Source organism: Calonectris borealis, chromosome 6 (genome assembly GCF_964195595.1).
Source record: "Calonectris borealis chromosome 6, bCalBor7.hap1.2, whole genome shotgun sequence".
In the NCBI taxonomy this organism is placed as follows: domain Eukaryota; kingdom Metazoa; phylum Chordata; class Aves; order Procellariiformes; family Procellariidae; genus Calonectris; species Calonectris borealis.
The window spans coordinates 24,084,153-24,106,675 of record NC_134317.1 but is presented as its reverse complement, the minus strand read 5'-3'; the positions used below and the strand labels follow the sequence as shown (position 1 = coordinate 24,106,675).

Sequence of the window (22,523 nt, the reverse complement as noted above, 5' to 3'; positions counted from 1 at the left end):
GTGCCCCTTACATAAAACTGCACGTGGTAGGCATAGGAAACAAACATTGTTGATGGAAGGCTTTATAGTTCCTCCTTCAAAACTATGTATGAGGCTTTTCCTAAACTAGGAGAAAGTGTCTCTTTGTGCCGCCTGCTCTGATAAACGCTGTAGAAGACCACATTCATAATCTTCATGCTATTAGTGTAGCATTTCCAACTAATCGGTATATCACAGTATCACTCACTGGAATTAATCCCGTCCTCAAATAGAAGAAAAAAAGAGAGGGGAAAAAAAACACCAACAAAAAAATATTAAACTAAGAGGAGGAAACCTAACTCCTCTGTTTAACTCTGAAGCATTTTGAGAAACAGTTTATGTAGAATAATAGGAATCTGTATTGTACAGCCACTGCCTCGCCATTGTAACGTTTCCCAAGCTTCCGCTGTGTCTAGATAGAGGAGGTTTCATCTTTGTGGAGGATTTCCATGCTTGTCTGTGTGTGGTACAGTCACAACTTTAAATGTTTTTTAAATGTAGTTACTGTCTTTGATATCAAGGGACTATGTGTTCAGAAATACGCTCACATGTCCAACTAACTGAAAGCCTCAATTTGTGAGAAGAAGAAAAGCGAGGCTGGGGACACTGTACAAACGGTGTTTACACCACTGAAGTGCTTTTGAAATGGAAAGACTCTGCATGAGGAGGCTTGCAGCTATGCCACAGCCTTGCCGATACCAGTGAGGAGCTCATCTTCAATGTAGTGTTGAACGTAGGTGGCAAAACTGTAATTTCTCTCTTTTTTTAAAACTATTTTTTCTTCTTTTATTTTTGAAATTTTCATCTAAGCGGCAGTTTCTTGTACTATAGTGACTCCTGCTGGGAGAGTTAAGTTGAAGTAGCTGAAGGTCTCTTACAGATATATCAACTCCCGGCCAGTAAAAAGATGTCCTAAACGCAGGAGATGGAGTTAAACTGTTCCCCTACCTTGGACGCAATGGCTTCTTTCATCACTAAGAACAAACCCCTAGGTTTTACAATTGAGACTGAGAAACTAGTACAGTACTTGTACAATTTTTGATCTACAGCATCACGACGTGAAGCTGCAACAATTAGATGTAAAGGGTCCATTCATGAGGAATAACATCACTTTGACCCTTTGTGTTAGCTCCTACTGCTAATCTTTCCATACGCGTGAACTTACTTTCAATTTGAAGAAGATGAAAAAGTCTTTTGCAAAACCCCAATACTGTTTTCTGATCTATGTACCTGAATGTAGAAACGTAGTCTTACCTCGTTTTTTTCCACTACAAGCCAAGCTACTTGTAATCCTTCCAAGCCTTTAAAGGGGACCTCCCTTGTTAGCATCTCCCAGAGAACCTGGAACAGAAAAAAAGAAAAGAATTTTTATTTCTGTACTTTGTATTTTAAATACATTATTAAACCTTGATACAGCACTATTCGGTATCCAATTATCAGGCAACCAGTTTCCATTTGCAGGACCTTGGACCAGTGTTTGTGTGCAAGATCCTCTCACTAAATTAATTTGAATGTTTCTGCTTTTTCCTCTACAGAAAAGCCAAGATGAAAAACTGGGTTGTGTGGGGGCTAATGCCTGCAATTTTGTAAGAGCCATGGAAAATGCTTTTTACTTTCTTTGTACACTATGAAGTTCACATTTGGCAGTTGAGACTTGGGAAGACAATGAACTCCTCCTCTCCTTCTCAGCCCCAACTAGACACATCTTTGCTTTGTAGTCATTTTGCATTTAAAAATATTTCTATATGATTGCAAGTAGTGCTTCTCAGTAGTCAGAATATGATCCAAAAGGTATTTTGCTCCTATGATATGCCTATGAAAATATTAAATATAATTTTGCAAGCAAAACTGTAATTGTTTATCTCCAAGTATGTGATTATGTTAAACTAAACAATATACAGCATATAGAAAATTACTCTGTTCTCCTCGATAGCTTACAGACGCACTGTCCTTAGATATAGAAAGATCTCCTAATTTCGCATGCTTTTAGCATTTTGGTAACACAGCACCTGAGAATCTAAGCTACTCGGTAGAAAAGAGTTTGGCATCACCAAAAAGGCTTCAAGTCAATGAATCCAACTTGTTTTTCTGCCATTGGGACTACATATTGGAGTTCAACCAAAATAACAGGCACTTTGTACCTTCACTTGTATACGTGTCTTTTTTTTTTCTTTCTTTCTTTTTCTTTTTAAATCAGAACCTTCATATATGTGTCTTGTTACAAATATCTACATACAAACTTCTTCTTCTGCTCATATACCAAGCATAACAACAAAAAAGACATCATTTATGTAGGATCTGACCAAATGCATTAAGATCCTTATGCAAGTCTCTATATCCAAGTCTCTATATCCTTACTACTTGAGTTAGTACCCAGGCTTATTCCAGCTACATCCTTTTGAATGGATTCTGGCCAGCCATGAAGGTAATTAGAAAGAAAATGTGAGAATATTGGCAAATGCCGCTCAAGCAGAAAAAATGCACTGAAGCAGAGTTGGGCCTTTAATCAAGTGAACAGGGTACTCCAAGAAACCTATTTGAATAATTCTGCTTGAGTTAGAAGACTGATTAGTAAAGGTAAGGGTATCTTGGAAAAATAACTGAAAGGACAGTTCCTGAGAATAGGAAATATATGGGGAAAGCTATCATAGAGGTATTCAACTCTCCTGTTTGCCTCAATTAATTCCTTTTAGAAGGGGGGGGGGGGGGGAAGGCACCTCAATTTGTAATTTTAATTACCACCTCTCTACTGGTAGACAAGGAAATTTAACTGTCAGAGAAGGAAATAATTTAGCAGTCCCATGTACTTCAGACAAAAAAACAGCATACAAAACAGCCAGTTTAAAACAAAAGCCCCTGGACCAAATCAAACACACAATTGAGCAGCCTTGCAGAACCACCTCATCTGTACGGCTGTACCATGAAACCACAGAGAAGAAACTCAAGTTTGCACATCAGATGGAAGATGTATTTAGATACTGCTCTAAGTAAACAACATAATGAGATACACGTTAAATGTCTCCAAGAGCCTTGAGCTGGAAAACTCCACTGCTCTGCTACCCTTCTTTTAGAAGGCTGTAAATTGTAAGGGTTGTCTCGTTTCATTCATGCACATAAGTTTGTGAAGAACATTTTGCACTGAATTCCTTTATCACAACACCTTTAGTGTTTATTTCCACTGCCTGTACGGATCACTGCCTTCCTAAACCAACAGTGCTAGCTTAAAACACTTCAAGACTGCACATAGTTCAAGAGAAAAGCAGCAATCTGACACAATATGAAGAATTTTTCTTAATGCCTTATTTTTTACTAATAGTAGAAGAAAGTAAAAGATACAAAAGTGCGATGTCAGAAATCCTTGTATTTATTTACACAGGTTTAGAAAACGTTCTAATAACAATGCAAATTTCATATTCAGGCCAATGGTGTAGATAAAGCCTTTCCTTCCAATGGTGACACGTTCAATTTTATAGGAGCTTCAACCTCATCTCATGGATTCGCTACCCTGGATCATCAGCTAAGGTGAATGATTGCATTATAAGGCTTTCTAAAAGCAGCAAATGGGTATCTTCTGCATTCCCATTTGTCTCTTCCTGTGCCCAGGGTCATTCAGCAGCAGAAAAAGCACCTCAACCTGACCTACCCCGGCCTCTTTATTGAGAGAGACACTCTGTTCGTTTTCAGAACTGGCTCCCCAGCTCACCTCATATGGAAATCAATCTATCCTGCATTTCTGGTGTAATTTCATTGAGACTGCCATGGTTCACTTCCCATCTCTGATGGTGAGGATCACCTGCTTTCCCGATCACATCACATCTCTGTGATGATGGACAGCAGGTGCTCACAGAGAAACAGCCAAGCTAGACACAATGATGGAAAACAAAGCAAGATCACGTAATGTAGTGGTTTGTAAGCTGTGGCCTCTGAAGATGTTGGGCTCTTCTTTGTATACAGAGGAACAGAAAGGAGAGACAAATGTATGAATGTTCATCCTATACAGGAAGCTGAGAATAAGAACTATATGGTCTTCAGAAAAAGCTCACACACTTACTTCTGTCAGCTCAGCTGCGCGTTTCAATTCTTACCCTCTCAACTATGTCACAACAACCAAAACGAAAAGAAACAAAACAACAAAACCCCCACATCCCCACCCCATTGCAAAGCCAAAGAGATTCAAAGTGCCATATAGGACAGGGAACATCTAAATGAGTAATTTGAGAAACAGCAAACACTCTGAACATCTTAACTGAAAAAAAGAAACGTTTTCTCTTGGTAGAAAAGTGTTCCCAGATGAGGGTCAGGAGCCACAATTAGCAGAAGTACAGCATGAGCAGAAAGCGTTGCACTCTTGGAGGTACTGCCCTTAGGCATGAAAATTAGGTCAGTCTTCTCTGCATTGATCCAAGTGGAAGTTAAAGATCTCATAATTCTTTTCAAAAAGAGTAAGGGATAACCCCTCAAGCTGGCCAACATTCCCTCTATAAATAACGTATGTTCTCATAGCTAAAGCAATGTATGAACTATTGCTAGGAGCATAACAGCTGCTACATTTAACAGCAGTCTCTATGCTACCAATAGCCAATTAATGGTTTTACTTTTTTGTTCTTTAAGCATTAAAATAATTCAGCTACATCGCGTAAGCTTTCTATGATTAAACACATTCATACTGATACACAAACACACACTGCAGTGCATTATGAACAATTTTGCCAGGATAATGTATTCTGAGCATGTATCTTCATGATTTCAAAACAGCTTTTAGAGTGAACATTGTCATTCCACGTACACTTTTGTATCTGGAAAAGAAGCAAGGAATCATTTTTGAGCAACACACACAATGACATGCAAGTCAGTTTCTGGGTTGATCACTTGTAATAGTTGGTATCTGTTGTTTAGCGTATGGATTTGGAAATGGATTAGAAAAGAGAATCACAGCATGGCTGAAGGAAAGTGCAAGACCTGTCTTTCAGTTGTAATAAATCTCTTGGAACATTTAGCTTTAGCATTTCACAGCAGTATTATAAATTATTTACTACATATCTCATAAAGAATATATATCCTGTTTAACCATAATCCATGAAAAGCAGGAAAAACTAATCTGAACGTTAGCTATAAACATGTATGCAACTGTCCACAAAGAGGAAAATTCATTTCAGTTGAGGAGCAACTCAGACCTATAAGGTTGCAGAAACACTTTGACACTTCATGGAAAAAAGCTCTTGCACACCTTAAGCAGAATATTTAAAATCATGTCCTGGTTTGTAGAAAGAAAAGCCAGTCAGGAAAAAAAAAATAGCAGAAAAGAAATTAAAGAAAACCATGGGGAAGGCGACAAATACTGCAAACAGAGTATCTATTCCTAGCATCTTACTAGTTTACATTTGAAAGGATTCTGTTCTTTGTTAACAGGACTTTAACTGAAGAAAAGCAGATTTGTCTCTCTAGCACAAAAGCTGCTGGCAAGTGTTACACTTTGAAAAGGGATTCTTTAAATTTTGTTTTTATAGATGATAATCATTTGAAGAGACAAAAATACGCTTTCTAAGATTTTTTGTTTGCAGTCTCCTAGCTAATTCTCTGACAGTCTAACACTCATTATAGGGAGATTCCAACTTTCAATGATATATTCGGACAATTTCTTGCTGGTATAACCCCATTATGTCAGTAATTTCATCAACAGAGAACTTGGGCCACTGCCATTCTTCACTTCTACCCCTGTATCTCCTCTGAAAATGATGATGTTCCAAGAGTGGAGTTATAAAAAGCCAAATTAATTCCCAAGTGCTTATGAATTCATAAGCTTCTACCCACAGTAGAACACATTAGCTCAAAAACAATTAAAACATTAAAAAATGTGGGTCAAATATTATTAGGTGTACTAAAGTAGCACTATACACCCATAACCACATTAAAATATTCTAGTAACACTGAACTGTTTTCAGTGTTTTCAACTGAACTATGGAGGCTAGTTGAGTTTTACCTCCAAGCACAGAACTGTCAAAGGAGCTTTACTTTTTGGATGAGGAAAAATAAACTACCTGCGACATACTGTTCCCAAGGCTCTGGTAATACTTGACATGATAAGATACTAAACAATTTCTCACCTTCTCCCACATCTAGCATGTTACTTAAAGTCAATTCACACCAAGATAACTATGTGAGCAGTTTGAGCTATAAGACCATGTTTGGAATTTCTCCTCTAACATTTTTGCTTTGTTTTGAAACGGGAATGTTTCCCTGCTGTGGATAATATGTGATTGCTTCCAGTAACAGTTTACATTAGCATTTACATTTGTTAGCTTATGTTCTCTTACTGTTTGTGACCTAGTTCAGTTAAGCAAGCAAGGATTTTGAATCTGCCAACATAGGCTTTTTCTCCCTCCTTGCAAACCTTCAACTTTTCATTTGTAAGCGACGCCACATCATCTCTCTTTTTTTTTTTTCCACTATAAACAACTCTTTGGCAAAAAGTTTAAGTCATCTTCCATTGGGACATCAGTTTAGCTATGTACAGCCATAGGTGCTAGCTTAAAAGCATAGTGCCTCCCTCACATCTATCTCAAAGAGAAAGGTGCAATACTTGACAAATACTGAAAGAATTCCTCATTCTGCCACACCCCGTTGAATCCAAAACCAAAAGTGGTTAATACACAGATATGCATGGAAACGACAACCCCACTTCCTTTCCTTTTTCCCCCCAAAGCATTCATTACTGTTCTCTGTCAGAGAAACACTATGGGGCAAGGCACACAATTGGTCTGACCAGTAGGGCTATTTCTAGCCTATTTTGTACTGCAGAGCAAAACCAAATTAGAGTTTAACTGTGGACAGAGTGAAATAATTCACATTAGTGACCTGCAAACCTGACATTCTGGTGAACTATAACTGATTGTTCCCTCTTCAGAAAAATGGCAAAGCAATGCTGGCCTTTCCTATATTTTTAGGCATAGAGGGCCTCTACCTCTACAACAGTTACTGTCTCTATTCTCACAGCTAATGATAGCAGGGTCTTTTAAACAATTAAGCATAGAGAAGTGGCTTACTTTTTAATATAAAATCAGTGACACTCCATTTTATGGAAAGTGGAATCCTAATCATTTCATCCTGTTATATACCCATTGCAAGACAACCTTTTTCTCTTCTGTTCCACTAAAAAACACAAGCGGAGATTCATGATGCAGATTGTTCAGTGGCTCCTGCAAGCCTTCAGACATATGCTGAATACTTGTGGTAAAGCATGCACTTCCCACACTGGCATGCTGCTAATCTAATCAGATAAGGATCTTACTAAACATGCAAACTGTTCTTCCTACCGTTTTCCAGCATGTAATTATAAATTATGGGTCAGTCTTGAAAGAAAATGCGGTATTTTTTCTTGTCCTTATTTAGAATTGTTGTTCTTGCATCACACGAATTCTATCACACTAGAGATCTGCTACTACGCATAGGGAAATGAGAGGCACTCACCACTCCATACGAGTATGTGTCGCATGTTTCAGACACCGGGAGACTTTGAATAACTTCTGGGGCCATCCATGGAAAAGTGCCCACTAATGACATGTGTGTTGTATGGGAGTGGAACCTTGAGGCACCAAAATCACAAATCTGGCAAAAATAAATGAAAAATAAACAGATACAGAGCATCAACCTCATTCATGAGGCATCAAAACATTGATTCAAGCAGCAGCATCTCTCTACAAATAATTAAAGTGTTCATACCTTTAACACGCCATCAGCAGCTATAACAACTGAAAATGAAGAAACAATAGGTTACAAGAATGCTATTAAAAATAAACACAATACATTTTCACAGCAAAAGACTTTGCTTTTTATCAAGAAAAATGATCCTATGGTGAGCCAGCACCTGAACATGCGCATATGCACGATTGTCCTGCTTTCTTTGAGAAGCTTTAGAGAGCATCTGCTGAATACCTGCAAGCCTCTGAACAAATGCAAAACCTTTCAGGCCTTACTGAGTTCAAAGATAGCAACACAACTATAGCTAAAATACAGATAAACTCCATTCTCCCCAATGTAGTTAGGCTTAACAAGAAGCGCTCTGAAAGATTCATTAATAAAAGCAGAAAACTTACAACTGAGGTGAGATCTAGACTTTTCTTGACTATTATCTCCCCGTGTGCATTATTAAAACCTGTGTCCCCCCTATCCCACTACTAGTAGTGAAAGTTTCAGTTAAAAGGCAATGTTCAGCAAATTTCATAAACGGTCATCCACTGCCAAGTACAGACTAACCAGTGCAGCTCCACACTGAGTGCATATTACTCAAAAGCATGAATATCTCTCAAACCTCAAAACAGGCCACAGTAAAGACAAGATTTTCAGATAAGAAATAATAGGCCTTATCCAGTCTATTGTGTCTGGTGTCTGCCAGCCTTTCCTGGTACCCAACCTTTCCAAATAGAAAAAGGAAGCGAGGAGTGCCCAGGCAACGTCTGACAGCTGGTAAGATGGGTACAATCGTGGTCAGCAAGACACAACTTGAAAGAGCCCTCCACAGTGCCCTGAAGGATGCCAGGGACTGCAACGGAGCTCAGACAGCCTCGGGATGGGGAGGAGGGAACAGGCTCTTCTGTGCCTCAACAACTCCTAGTGCAGCTTGGTGACAGCCAAGGCGTTAGTTAGTTCTGCACGTTCACAAAGCTTAGGTACAGATTTAAATGCTACATTAACAGGTAACAGTAAATGCAGAGCATTTCAGTGTTTTGCTACTTTACCATTCCTGGACTTCAGATCCCTGTGGATTACTTTGACTGGAGCTTCCATGTGTAAGTAGTGCATTCCTACATAAAACAAGGGAACAATCTAGTTAGGCAGGCTGAGCATGATCATCACCTATCAGCAGTCATGTTTTCTGGTTCCCATTAATTGTCCTTCATTACCAGTTGGCATACCTGTATGCCATACTGATATGCTGCAGGAGAAGCAAAGCTTCCCATAATCTACTTTGAGTAAAAAGCACTAAGCAAAGCTCATATATCTCTCAGAGCATCTATATGGGTACATTAATGCTTTTTAACGTCATATTTAGTTATTTTCTCTAAGGTGTTGTCTACACAGGGAAGCCAAGATATGAATTTACTGTTCATTCATTAGTTTACACTAATTCTTGTGTGGTCATAGAGAACAAAGGACAAAACAGCTTGTTCTGCATTATTATATGAAGAATTTCAGTATGTTTGCCGAGAATAAACCCTTAGCTTCCTTAAATGTCCCAATTCAAATCAAATGTAAGGATAATTATGCACTTTACCTCATAATTACTCTACATCAGCAAAATTATCCTCTTGGCACTTAGGGGCAAACCAGAAGTAAAACTGGCTCATAGAAGCCATTTTCACTCCAGAAATTATTTTGGATTCATAACAACCAAGGAACATATTAAAAAGCACAGTGAATGGGGTTTGCTTTTTTTATGTTTGGAGTTATTTTGGGTTTGTGGGTGGGCTGTTTTTTGGTTTTGGTTGGTTTGGGGTTTTGGTTTGGTTTTTTTGTTTGTCTGTTTGTTTTGTTTGGGTTTTTTGTTGTGGTTTTTTTTTTTTTTTTTTTAACAATTTGAATAAGGAAGTATAGGAAGGCTTTCCTGACTTCATAGGGAAAGCATCTCCAGCTGTACACTTGCTGGCTGTGTAGGATAGTGATGCACCGCTTGTCTTGCTTACCTTTAGCTATGTCAGTTGCCCAGGTCATGATATGATCCATATCCATCTCTTCACTTTTGTTACTATTAATGTAATCAAACAGTGAGCCAGCAGAAGCATACTCTGTTAAAAAAAACAACAACAAAGAAACTCACATGACATTTTAAAACATTGCACCTAAACTGAAAGACCTAATGGAAACGCCGCCAGTTCCAGAAAGCAGTCAACCTCTGGCTTAATGACAAAGAATTTGGGTTCAGCAGCTAATACTATTAGTAGTGTAATAGGAGAGTGGTAGTTTGTTCTGATTATCCCAACACAGAGATAATCTACTGCTAAGGGTTTTTTTAAAAAAAAAAAAGTAAAATTATCTATAACAACAGGCATTAAAATGAAAAGACATTAGAAAGGTCTGGCGTCAAGAAAGCTCAGGCAAAGCAGTTCAAATTCCAGAGTAAAAGGTTCTGGATGCTCCTTGTTCAGGACCAACAGACCTTCCTCTTAAATTCTTTCAACTACACCTACAGAAACCCACAGCAGGATTATAAGGGTATAAACAAGGGCTTTTTTGGCCCGTTGGTGTTTCCAAGTGTGGCAGATGGAATCCATCTGTGTCAGAGCTCGCGGGGCTGAAAGCTGGAATAACAAGCTAGTTACACCTACACACGTTTAGGTGTGGAACTGGAGACAACTGAAACCTCCACAGCGCCACTTCTACATAACTTGAAATTCTTACATATTTACACAGTGAATTTGCCGCTCCTGATCGGAAGAGCAGTTAACAGATGAGTTTGGTGGTATCAGATCCTTCTTATTGTTTCCGAAGACAGAGGATATTCCCCACTGGTGAGCAGTACTGTGTGTAAATGATGCCCCATAAACAAAGGATAATTATTTTATTTCTTTTTTTAAAAGTAAAACCAAATGTTAAATATATAATGTTCTGTTAGGAAGAAAGGGTTTGCAAGTAGAAAGGGAAATTAATTTTTTTTTTCCTATTTCCCCATGGAGGAACACAGTAGCAGATCAAATCATTTGTTCATGAAAAAATAGAAGGAAGAAACTAGAGGTCTAACCCTGAGGTAAGCGGGCCAGATTTCCACGTGCTGCAGGTCACATTCAGCAGACTAAAGGCTCCTCTGCTTAGTATTTATTAAATAAGCTTTATGCTTATTTAGTATTCATTCGTGTTTCACCGAAAACACAACAGGAGGTTTGTGAGTTGAAGCAGCTGATACATTTTCTTCTATCTGGTTGCCAAGACAGAGTGGGCACATGCCACCCGGTGTAGCACAAAGACCAGAGGGATGCAAGGAGCAGCTTCAAGCCTTTCATCTCTCTCTCCCAAGGCTATTCAGTGTGCTCCTCAGGCAGTCTGGAGCCTACTTACAGAACTCCCCAAATCTGCATACCTAAGGTGGCAAACCAGCTGGTATACAATTAAAATGCTTAATTTCAGCCATTTCAAAGCAGTCACAAAATCATTCCCCCTAAGACTACATGAAATGTATCTGAATTGCTGTTAATAATATTAAATCAATGAATGATAACGATGATGCCCAAAAAGTGAACATTGCTCCTCATCAGGGAAATCAAAACCTCTGGGAGATTGCTGCGTGGGGAAGGAAACTGCAGCCTAGAACGCGGTAGGCCATGTGAGAAGATTCCAGCACTAAATGAAAGGCAAGAGGGAGAAAATAGGAAGTCCCTTGAAAGTAAACACTCAAGTGGCAAGTTAGTTTTGGATCATTACTGCAGGACCTCCTGCTGAAAGGAGCCTCTGCAGGAGTCAGAAGTGTTGCCTCTGATGTCACCGAAAGAGGAGTAAGCTGCTGACCTGCACATTTTCTCAATTAAAACATAAGCTTTTTTTACCCATGATGTCATCATCTGTCTATAAACGGATTCTTCAGGAATAGGTTGGCTGCATGCTTTCCATGCCTTTACAATGCATAATTTGATCCACCAGGGTGAGGGACAACGCAGCTCCCCGAGCCCTTTGCCACTCTGTGTGAACAGAGGCAAGCAAGCTTCAATCAACAAAGCTCGATCCTTTAGTATTTCTTCTATGTATTTATTGTGCCACGTGTTTTTACTAGGAGCTTATGGATTTGGAAATCATATCGTGAGGATAATTTTCTGTCAACAATGGAAAAGAGGTATTTGCTTTAGAAAGAAAAGCTCTGAATGCCTGATTGGACCCACCCTGTGATGGGCTGTGGGATACACCGTATGCTTCTGTGCAGATGGGGGGCACAAGCTCCGAGAACCTTTTGGGGGGGAGGCAGCTGTGGTCAAAAACCAGATCTGAAAGCTAGGCATCGAGACAAGAGACAGAGAGTGACATCTAGAATGATGTGATCCGTGTTAGCAGCTCGCCAGGCAGGATGATCAGTTGTAACACTGACATGCACCCCAGCAGGAAAACGTGTTTTGACTGCAGAAGTAGCCTTTCTCAGAGAACTCTCTGACAACCCCACATAAGACGTCACATGCAGCCAGTGCTCGGTACATGCCAATGCTTGGCTGAATGCCCTCTTCTCCACCACTCTGCAGAATCATTAGGTTCTCAGGATTTCTTCTTGTTTGGGTTTTTCCCTCACAAGAAATGGGTCTCTGACTAAACACAGGATTAAGTCCGCAACACTGAAGGCCATCCAGAAGATCACAGAGTGAAAATCTCTCTGAAAGATATTTCAAGCACAATTAACATTTCTTTTCTCAGTAGCCATTCTCCCATTTGAAAATGGTGTGGGGAAATAGAGGCTTGCTTCCCTCCCAACCCAAGGGACTCCAGTCTCCTTGGAAGTTGCAGGGAGAACCAAAACAGTTTCTTAAAAAAAGTTTTTATCTTTAGCCAGGGTGGAATCAGAGCTCCCAGAGTAACAAAATGGTTGGACTACGCAGAGTCCTCTCTTTCTCACAAATGGTTAAAGAGTTCCCGTTCCCAATGACATAATGAACTACTTTAGCTGCTGTCTGTCCTGTGACTGGCAAGCAGGTCAAATGTCCTTTTCCGAACACTGACCTTTTGTGAGATCAAACCGAGGACTTTCTGATCCAGACGTCATCCTGAGTTGTCTATTACACATTTCCTTTGTCACTCTGCTTCCTGATTTACACTTACTACACTTATGTTATAATACTCGATTTATTAGCTTTCTATTATTTTTATTGCTTCAAGAAGGTATTCAAGTTCCTGTCTATATGCTATCCCCAGTGCCTCCTCTGAGTGGTGTACACTGTGGCCACCCCCATTGTCCTGGTTTCGGAGTGAGCGAGCGGCTGTGTGGTGTTTGGCTGCTTGCCGGGTTAAACCACGACACCCATGCACCTCTGGAGTACTGGTAGCAGCACCGTGACTCCCGCAGGCTGATACTCCTGCAAGTAAAGCTCCCCATGCTCTGAACAGTGCTGCATCTCAGATGCGCTCCCACCGGATTACACTGCCATCTACTGTGATAATCGGACGTCCAACAGACAGGTAGAAATAACGGAACTTTCACAGGTTCTGTCCACCATCTGAGAACCAACAGAAACCTGAACAGCAGTGTTTCAAACTGGTGGTAGACTGTGCCACATGCAAAAACTACTCTTTGCATCAAGCTCTTTGAACTGTTACAGACATTCCAAAACATGTCTCCTAATCCACGCTTTCACGGTTTTTACCTCTCCAAACATTTATTTCAGCAGATTGGAGATTTCTTTGCTTTGGGTTTATTTTCTACTACTATCTTACCTAGTTTCTCCCATACAGGAATGGGAGAAATTACATTATCTGTAATGTAATTTTATATCTGCACCAACTCCCAAGATAAGGGAAGGAAGCTTAAAGTGGTGATAGGAAAAAAAAAAAAAAAAAAAACAAAAACCACCCACAACAAAACCACAAAACCCAACCGCCACATAATTCTAGGAATGCCAGAATGAATGAAACCTAGGTTACAGTGAATAAAGGTAGTTGTCTTATGGTGTCTAATAAACCCTTGACTCTATTTCAAGCTCTTCCCATGGCTGGGAAGTTCCCAAAGCAGATTCTCCTATTTTCAATACAGGCAGAATTCACAGTGCAGCTTTGCTCTGAGCAGCCTCTCAGCCTTCCCTTTTCACAGAACTTGCCAGAACTTCGTATCATGAAAACCTCTACTTCCGTCACATGTCAGTTAAATTGAAAAGCAATTCACAGCGCAGGGTAAGAGAACACAGTGAAAGCTTCTATTTAAAGGAGTGCTGAGTTTGTGTATTAAGAACGCTCCAGGCTCCAACTGCCTCTGCGCTGCTACCAGCCGTGCTGCCAGCCTGGCTCCCACCTCCAGCACTCCCATGTACATTGAGACAGATGGTGCCGAGCACTCTAACGTTCAAAGATGGCCAGAACAATTAGAAAAACACTGAAACTGGGTAAAGCTAATCCCTTGTAACATTGGAGTTTTACAGAATCAAGACAAAGGTCAGACAAAAATCCTTACCTGTAACTATGCCATAATTTGGAGGTTCAATGACAGCTCCATAGAACTGAATGATGTTTTTGTGACTGAGCACACTGAGTATTTCTGCCTGTTGAAAACAAACAAACAAGTTAGACAATTAAGAATGGGACATTTACTATGACAGTTTATTTTATACCCAAGCGCATATACACATATATATAACGTGTATATATATATATATATATATAAACACACACACACACACGTATCTAGCAAAGACTGTAGACAAATGCTTGGCATTTGAAAACCCCGTGAGAGAGTTTGGCAGATGAATGCTTCGTATGTTTGGGGGAAAAAAAAAAGATTCAGACTATTCTTTCATGGCCAAGGCACAGATGTAGAAGCTAAGTCTTTGGAAAAACTGAAGGCCTTGGAAAACTTTGTTCAAAGAAAGATCTTGGATTTTTGGCAGAGTTGCGGCAGTCCTATCCAGAATTTGTGTTTATGCACAAAGTACTATGGGTTCAGCGAGTCCAGCTCTCCAGGCTGTTAGAGCATACCATGCACACACAGCTCCATCCAATGTTTACTGGAAACGTGGGGTTTCCAGGCATGCGCTGTAGAGTCTGATTGAATGCGCACAGCAAGCATGCTTGAGATTGCCAAATAGCCAGCAGTGCAGTTGAAACTGCTCCTCAGAGCAGGCTGCAGATGTTTGGAAATTCTGGATAAAAATACAAAACCTTCAAATTCCACTTGAACAATGCTTCTAGGTTTGAGAAAGAGACTGCGCAAGAATGAGAATGTATCCACAGGAATTAACACATATAGTCCCTGTGGTTTTTGAGAGAAAAGATCAGATGTCCCCTTCAAGGTCTCGCAACAGTTTCACCTCTATAATATAGTAAAATAAATACTCAAGAGATTTTAGACACATGTTTTTACACAAATATATGTATTATGCAAATACGGATATATACTACTATATCTTTTTCTCCACAGCAATGCATTACTTTAAGACTTTGAGATTATGTTAACTCTATACCAGTCAAGAGCATCTAACAAGAACAAAAATCACAATTAATTCCTCCGAACTTACCAAAAATATCTGATCCGACAGATCCCTTCTTGGATCCGTTGACTGGCTGTAGGAGTGTTGCTGTTTACCTGCAACACATTGATTTGATTCCCACATTTGCTCAGATAGTTGCCAATTAAATTATTTTGTGGTCTTGTAGATTCACTGAAAACAGGAAGACTATAGCAGCTTTGATGCAGAAAACCGTGGTACATCAGCTAATGCTACTGTAATAAATGTATAGACATAGCAAAACAGTATTTTTTTTGGCTTATGTTTTATAGCTGGTACCATGATACATGTGCGTAACTGCATGATTACACATAAAGGCGTCAGATGGCTCAATTTTTTGCTGTTGTTGTTTAAAGCCTTTTCTGAGTAACTTCAACAGTGTTTTGAATTAAGACCTTTATCTTTAGCTAATGCACCGACATTCAATTAAATCTTTAACTGTAGCTTTGAACCTAACTTGCGTTGCACTAGTTCTTCATGCTGCTTAGCCTGCTCAGCAAGGGAAACAGTGTTACTGTGAAGTGAGTCATCTTTTTTCACAATACCAGAAAAGCAATTTTTTAAATGTATGCCGTTTTCAGCAAATCATACTGCAGACTGACTCACTTACAAGTCCACAAAATAATTTAATTGGCAGCTATCTAAGCAAATGTGGGAAGACCCACCTGCAGGTAAACAGCAACACTCCTACAGCCAGTCAAGGGATCTGAGAAGGGATCTGTCAGATCAGCAAGGGATCTGTCGGAAGAAGGAGCTCTGCCCTCCAGCAGCACCCCACCAGCCTCCCGGAGCAGGACTCCAGCAGCAGCAGCACTGTCCATTTCACGAGCTGTACCACCAACCTCCTTCAGTAGCCTGGAGGATGCAGATGACAGCCTAGACATTCAAAACTCCATCTCCGTGGGCTAGCAAACACAAGACCCCTATACTCCAAAAACCTTTGTATTACGTTTTTATCTTCCTTAGGAAATATTAACTTGGGGAATGTCCTCTAATTCCTACCAGCATTACTGCCGGATAACCAGGAGACCTGACACTCCTTGACTGCCTACCTGAATATTGTTAGAAATGAGACAAGAATACCAGGCCACAAACAACATTAGACAAACTATCTAGATCATCTTTTCTTGAACACCTTGGTCAAGAGGAGCAGAATAAAACTATCTTCTTGTACAGTACTTAGAAATCCATGTCTTCATAGCACAGTACCTGCTGGTGTTTGCAACACAAGTACCTCAACAGGTCATTAGAATTAAATTGACTTGTCTCACATTTAACTTTCCCACGGCACAATGTATTTAGGTCCTGGCTACAGAAGTAGTACTGGTTGAATCCTTTTAGAGAATGATTAAAAATGCCACGATGAACACATCCAAGTGCCATAGCTCCCTATTCCACCGCAGCAATGTGCAGAACCCAGTGACTGTCCTCCGTCTCACACAAGATGCTGCTGGATCCAGTAAAAGCCCACCAGAGTCACTGGACAACAGGAGGGGCTGCACTGCAGCCACACCACCAGCAAAACCCAGGTCTACCCATCACCCAGTGCTACCATGAAACGGACCACAAGCAAGATAGGAGCACCGGGCCAAGAGGACCAGTCCTTCTCTGCTGCAGGCATATAGACACACAGTGCTTTTATTATTTGGAGATTCAAAAAGAATTATTTTCTAAGATTTTCTTATTTACAGTATATGACACACTAAGATCACATTCCAGTAGTATGAAGAAATGCTGTGTTGACCGTGGCTAATACCATTATCTTCACATTGAGGTTCATACTCTAAACTGGGATCTAACAGTCACCAAAGCAAGCTTCCATCTAAGAATAACGAAAGGCACCTACTAATTGCCCACAGATATCCCAAATTAAGAACTGGGGGGAAAAAATTGCCAACTCTTTCTAAGGACCATTACTTCTGAAAGAAATCCTTTCTAAACACTTTTAATCACTGCTGTTGTTAGCGCTAGCGATTCTAGACTATTCCTTTCATGTTTTGCTCTTTTCAGTTGCTGTAGATCAGCTGTGAACTCTATTAGCCAATTTAAAGACACTTATTCCTTACAGTGAGAACCAGATGCAAGTCAATCCACATCTTTGAAGCTTTTGTACTTTTTTTGACAAGAAGGTGCCATATTCCAATGAAAGACTGACTTTCAGATAGCAAATTACAAAGTGGTGGTTAAAGACCGGTATTTCAAAGCTCTCTTAGGCCTTACAAGAATATTTAGAATCACCTTTAAGCATCAAACTCATACTTAAATCCAAAATGCCTAAATGCGTGGAAGAAAATCCTGCCATGCACCTATCTGCCTAAAGGCCACTGAAGAAGCCAGCCGTCACTGGCTTGGGCATGACACGCTCACTTCCCTCGGTCAAGCTGCTATCTATCTTCTGCAACTTAAATGAGCATCAATTTCCTTCCTAAAGCCATGGTGATGACAAGTAACAAGTCTTCAGTTATTTCATTACATTACCTTTTTCTGTGAAAGACAGATTTTTTTTTTTTTTAATGTTGGATCAAAGCAGAACTAGAAGGAGCTCAGCTGAAGGAAAGGCACAACCCAAACACGTAAATACAAACTCCTTGGACATAACATAGAGACACAGTCAGACCACAAGGTGACTGCAGTGGAGTTGAATATTACGCTTAGTCCCATGATAAGCTTAGTCACAGCCGGGTACTGATCATCAAACCACGCTAAAGCCATTCACCCTTACACCACAGGTATGGGTGAAATCATGTCCCTCTAGAGTCCTGCTAAAGGGAATACAGACTAGATGCCATTTCTTGAAGGCAAAGGGATTCAGAAGTCTGAACAAACCTAATCCACTGTTTACATAATTCAACCACTATTACGAAAGGTCAGAGCAAATTACACTAAAACCATTTTAATTTAATTCTCACTTACTGGCTCCTGTAGCATTACTGTAAATCAAACCCAAGTCATAAGACAACTACAGTATAAGACTTAGGAAGTCAGGTAATCCCTCAGTGTACAAACTAATTGTGTCTTGTGAACCATGGTCTAGATCACAGTGCTTAACGGCTAATTTATTTTTATGCCTCTTTAATCTCTGCTTATTGACATATGTGAAAATGTCAATTACATCATCTATGACTGACATCACCCTACAGCTGCCTCTAGACCTGCTACTACTGCCCTTAACCTTCCAGTACAAACAACGATGCATGGATACTCATATCCTCAGTATTTCCAGCAGGTAAAAACAGGGTCCTCCTCTAGGCCTTGTCTCTGTTCAGCAATTGCTGAACAGAAACCACAAACATCGATTTTGAGCGTGGCCAGCAGCAGATGAGAGGACAAAGCAAGCTACCTGGGCAGCGTGGTCTCGTTACAAGCAGCCCAAGCCCCAGCTCACTGGGATGATACCAGTCCTGGCTTGCTTTTGCTCTGTCCAGTGCCAGTGCAGCAAGAGCAGCAAACACAGCTTAGCTCTGACGAGATCTTCAAGGTCGGCACTGACTGCAGATGTGGGCAACGGCCACCTGATGCTGAGCTGGCATTACTCGGGAATGCAGACAAGGCCCTATCGTCAGATCTTTAATTGCAGCCGCAAAGGCAGTAAGGATGTGGACGGAGGCACTTTGCATACAGCTGTGTTGTTGCCTGTCAGCTACTCATGCCAGCCGCAGCTGCTCTTGTTAGAGCTCCCTATCCCAAGGCAGCTAAAGTTAGCAAAGACCAAACGATTCAGCATATTTTAGTTACTCTGATCCTCCTTGGAAATACGTTAGAAAGTTGTTACACTCACAACTTGCAGTCAAGCGAAGTGATCAAGGGTTTGGGCTAGCAGCCTATTCCAGCAGCACAGCTGGATCTGCAAAAGAACATCTGTCCACAGAGTTTTTTCAGTATCAAAAGACTTTTTTGCGTGGGTCTGGGCAAACTGGGCCCACGGCAACTTAATCACCTTTTCTTCCATGTCCCTTTGGAGCCGCTGGCTGGAGAGGACAAAGTACGGCCATTCTTCCACCCTGCTCTGAGCATGCTGGTTTAGGATTAACACGGGAAATAGCTGCAGCCCCTTGTGAGACCATCGGGTCAGCCAGCAGCCAACCAACTCGCCTGTTAATAAATCAGTTAATTGCACAGCAAGAGGCACCTTCGCTCCATGCAAAATTACAGGGTTAGACATGGTTAGCTACTTAAGGAATCTAATTAATACAACTTCCTTAACTGCCTTCTAATATCTATTATTACATTGTGCAATAGTTTGGTTATCTACTTTTCCAAAGAAATGTTTGCCTTGTTTATTAAGGAGATATTTAGACACACTTAAGGCAGCTTTGAAAAGATATTTTTTCCTGTCTTGTAGCATTTTAAAGGCTTTGACCTTTGTCGTGTTCTTGGGAGAGTTGCAACTTAGCTACTCTCAGGGGGCTTTACAGTCTAATAAAAAGGCAGCTGGAAGAGGCCAGCTGATGTTTTATTAAAATCGTTCTGTTTACTGACACCACATACAAAAAAGATACAAAATGCTAACACAAATCAATCCCAAGCCTTTATTTCCAGATTCCTGCTCAAAAATATATTCAGGCTGTGTCTATTTCCAGTGTCTCAGGAATGCTCTCCTGTGAATTCACTGATGTCTAATAAGGGATGATGTCTCTCATAATACACTAGTTTCTCTAGGTAAATGAGCCCAAAACATCATTTGACAGACGCAATACTAAGACAACCAGCATCTAAAGCTACAGTTCAGCTACAAAACACTAGTAAAATATGCATCTTAGAATCCTACAGGCTTACGGGTTTTTTTAATGTAATGCTGACAAATCATTAAGCCAAAAAAACCTGCATACTTTTTCACAAGATATTTATATGTTTTACTTGCTTTAACATAAATGATGATTCTTTTTAAATCACGTTAAGGTTTTGATAGAAGCCAGAAATTACCCACAGCAGATAATTTTTACTACTTCATTGTTTCTGTCCTTTCGAAAGTTAAGCTGAATACAATTCTTAATGAGCAGGATACAGAAACAGTTTATGTAATTTAGCTCTTTCTGGATTATTATCATGCCATGGTCTTAGACAACTAATGTTCTATCATTGCTAACAAATGTTCCTCTCAATAGGCAAGAAATAAATGGATACGTAAAGAATTTTAGAAATACAAAACTACTAAGAAGAATTGTACAGCAGGGATGTTATGCAATTATTACAGTTTTTAACATTAAAAAGAAAATCAAGCAGACACAAAATAAAAATTTAGGACTACTGTTTTGTCTGTTCTTATAAATTTTTGTAAGGGAACAAAAAAAAAAGGTTTTGTGCTTTGGGGTCCCCAAAAAGAAAGCTATTAGTAAGCAAAGTACACTGATTATCCAGTTCAGAGAATGTTTGTTAAACCTATTAAACTGTCTTTGATATTAATAAAGCAAGAGGAAAACCACATGATCATGGGAAAGCCAAAGAATCCACAGTGAGATTTTTTAACTGCAAATAAGCAGTTATACCACATGCTTTGATGAGTGCTGTGGGCACCCTCCCAGCACAAATGCGTTACCACCCCTTTCAAAAGGCACTCATAGTTCTTACAACTACGGCTGCATATCACTTAAAGCTGTGTGAGGTTGGGGTTCTTTTTTAGTATTCATTTAGAGGATGACTTACCCGAAATAAAAGCTATTTTCTATAGCCCATTAACACGTTAAAACTCTGTCAGCATTTGGTATGTCTTAGAAGACAGCCATATATTCGGTACTATCGGGATACTATTTCACAAACCACACAGAAAAGAAGGGTTAAATTACATGCTCAGATTGACGCCACCAGCACTTCTGTAAGCAACAGAATTAAATTCTCGTAAGTACATCTACAATGACGTACAAAACATGTATTTAAAAGCATTTTGATTGAGCTAATGTTTCAAAGCATCAAACTTGCATCCAAAATTATGTCCTACACTGTTACAAGTCCCAGAGATTAAAAGTGGAAGTATAAAGGAAACTAATAAATTCTCATTGCTATATAATCATCTTATCATTATTTTAAATCCATTGTTTTATATCACCACACAATTCTCACTGTTGGAAACACTGTGGTAGAAAAAACACACTTTAAATACCTTGTATTGACTTTTAGGTTGCAATCTTGAAGAAAGGAGGAAAAAAAAAAAAGCACATTACCAAGATACCTCAATTCTGTTAAACTGTCATAACGTACCACGCCGAAGGAATACGGACATAAATTTATTATGTGCTGTTACAGGTTCACCCCATCTTACGTAATTTACTTTAAAATATTTCATTTGCAGTAGCAAATGTGTATGAGCATTTTTGGAGGTAAGGAACACCGTAGAACATGTTAGCAGTAAAATATATTGGATATTGACCATTTGAAAAGAAAACTGAGTTTTATAATCTCCTATCACTTTTAACAGCAACCTTTGCACATAACTTGGCAGTTTTAAGGATAATTTGAAGGCTATGGAATTATAGGAGTACTATCTAGTGAATTCAGAACATCCCCGTCAAAACACTGCAAAGGCTTGCACAGCTCATGGAAAGCAGGTTGGTCCCTCCAAAAATCACAGGGAGATCTGTCCTTGTGATGCAGCAGCAAACCTCCTGCCTTAGCAGAAAGAGGGAGTTAGATCAAGAGAACCGGCTCAATCCTGCCACTGACGTACATCAGCCGAGTACAATAACCGCACGGAGCCCAGCCAGCAACAACCGAGCAATTGCAGGATCGTGGTGTTGGTCTTCCTCATGATGGGGGTTAAAAACTTCCTCCCAATGAGAGAAGAGGCTGTCAACAGAAGCTGCAGCATTTATGATAAAACTAAGCAAGGGCACTTTCTGCAGAAAATCTTTACGGAAGGTTTAATAAGCTTGAAAATGACATTTTGAGTTACAACTACACTGCCATTTACCAAGGGGGAAAAAAAAAAGGCACAAAGATCATGGACAAATAACTCATTTTCACACAGATTTCAACTGGAAATCCACAACGTCCAAACATATCCCACAGGAGTGTTACATTTTGCAACATACAGCTTGAGATTGCATCAGCATTTAATATGAACGTACCTGATAAAGGGAGATCTGCCAAGAACAGGAAGAGTAGTTTGGATTTCACTAGTGTTATTCACAGTTAGTAAAACCCTTCAACACATGCATACACCATGTATTTGTAAGAGTGTAAGAGTTTAGAAATGAGCGATGTCCTGCAGTATTATAAACATTTCATTCAGGCAGATTTAGAGTAAGAAGCTGCCTCCAGCTGCAAAACAATACCAGCAATTGAATAGAAACAATAGATGAGTGGACTAAACAGCAGGTTTGAAATACCTGA

General features: G+C 39.8%; 1 protein-coding gene across 2 annotated transcripts in view; it reads right to left on the bottom strand.

Annotated features, from left to right (window-relative positions):
- The window catches only part of MAP3K20 (mitogen-activated protein kinase kinase kinase 20), a 94,118-nt gene that overhangs the window by 48,086 nt on the left and 23,509 nt on the right, over positions 1-22,523 (bottom strand). For both annotated transcript variants that reach the window (XM_075153257.1, XM_075153258.1), the window contains exons 3-8: positions 14,147-14,234; positions 9,699-9,800; positions 8,754-8,819; positions 7,738-7,766; positions 7,486-7,623; positions 1,273-1,359 (exon numbers count right to left, since the gene is read on the bottom strand). In XM_075153257.1, coding sequence (XP_075009358.1) covers positions 1,273-1,359; positions 7,486-7,623; positions 7,738-7,766; positions 8,754-8,819; positions 9,699-9,800; positions 14,147-14,234 — 510 coding nt within the window. The remainder of the gene's footprint in view (positions 1-1,272; positions 1,360-7,485; positions 7,624-7,737; positions 7,767-8,753; positions 8,820-9,698; positions 9,801-14,146; positions 14,235-22,523) is intronic.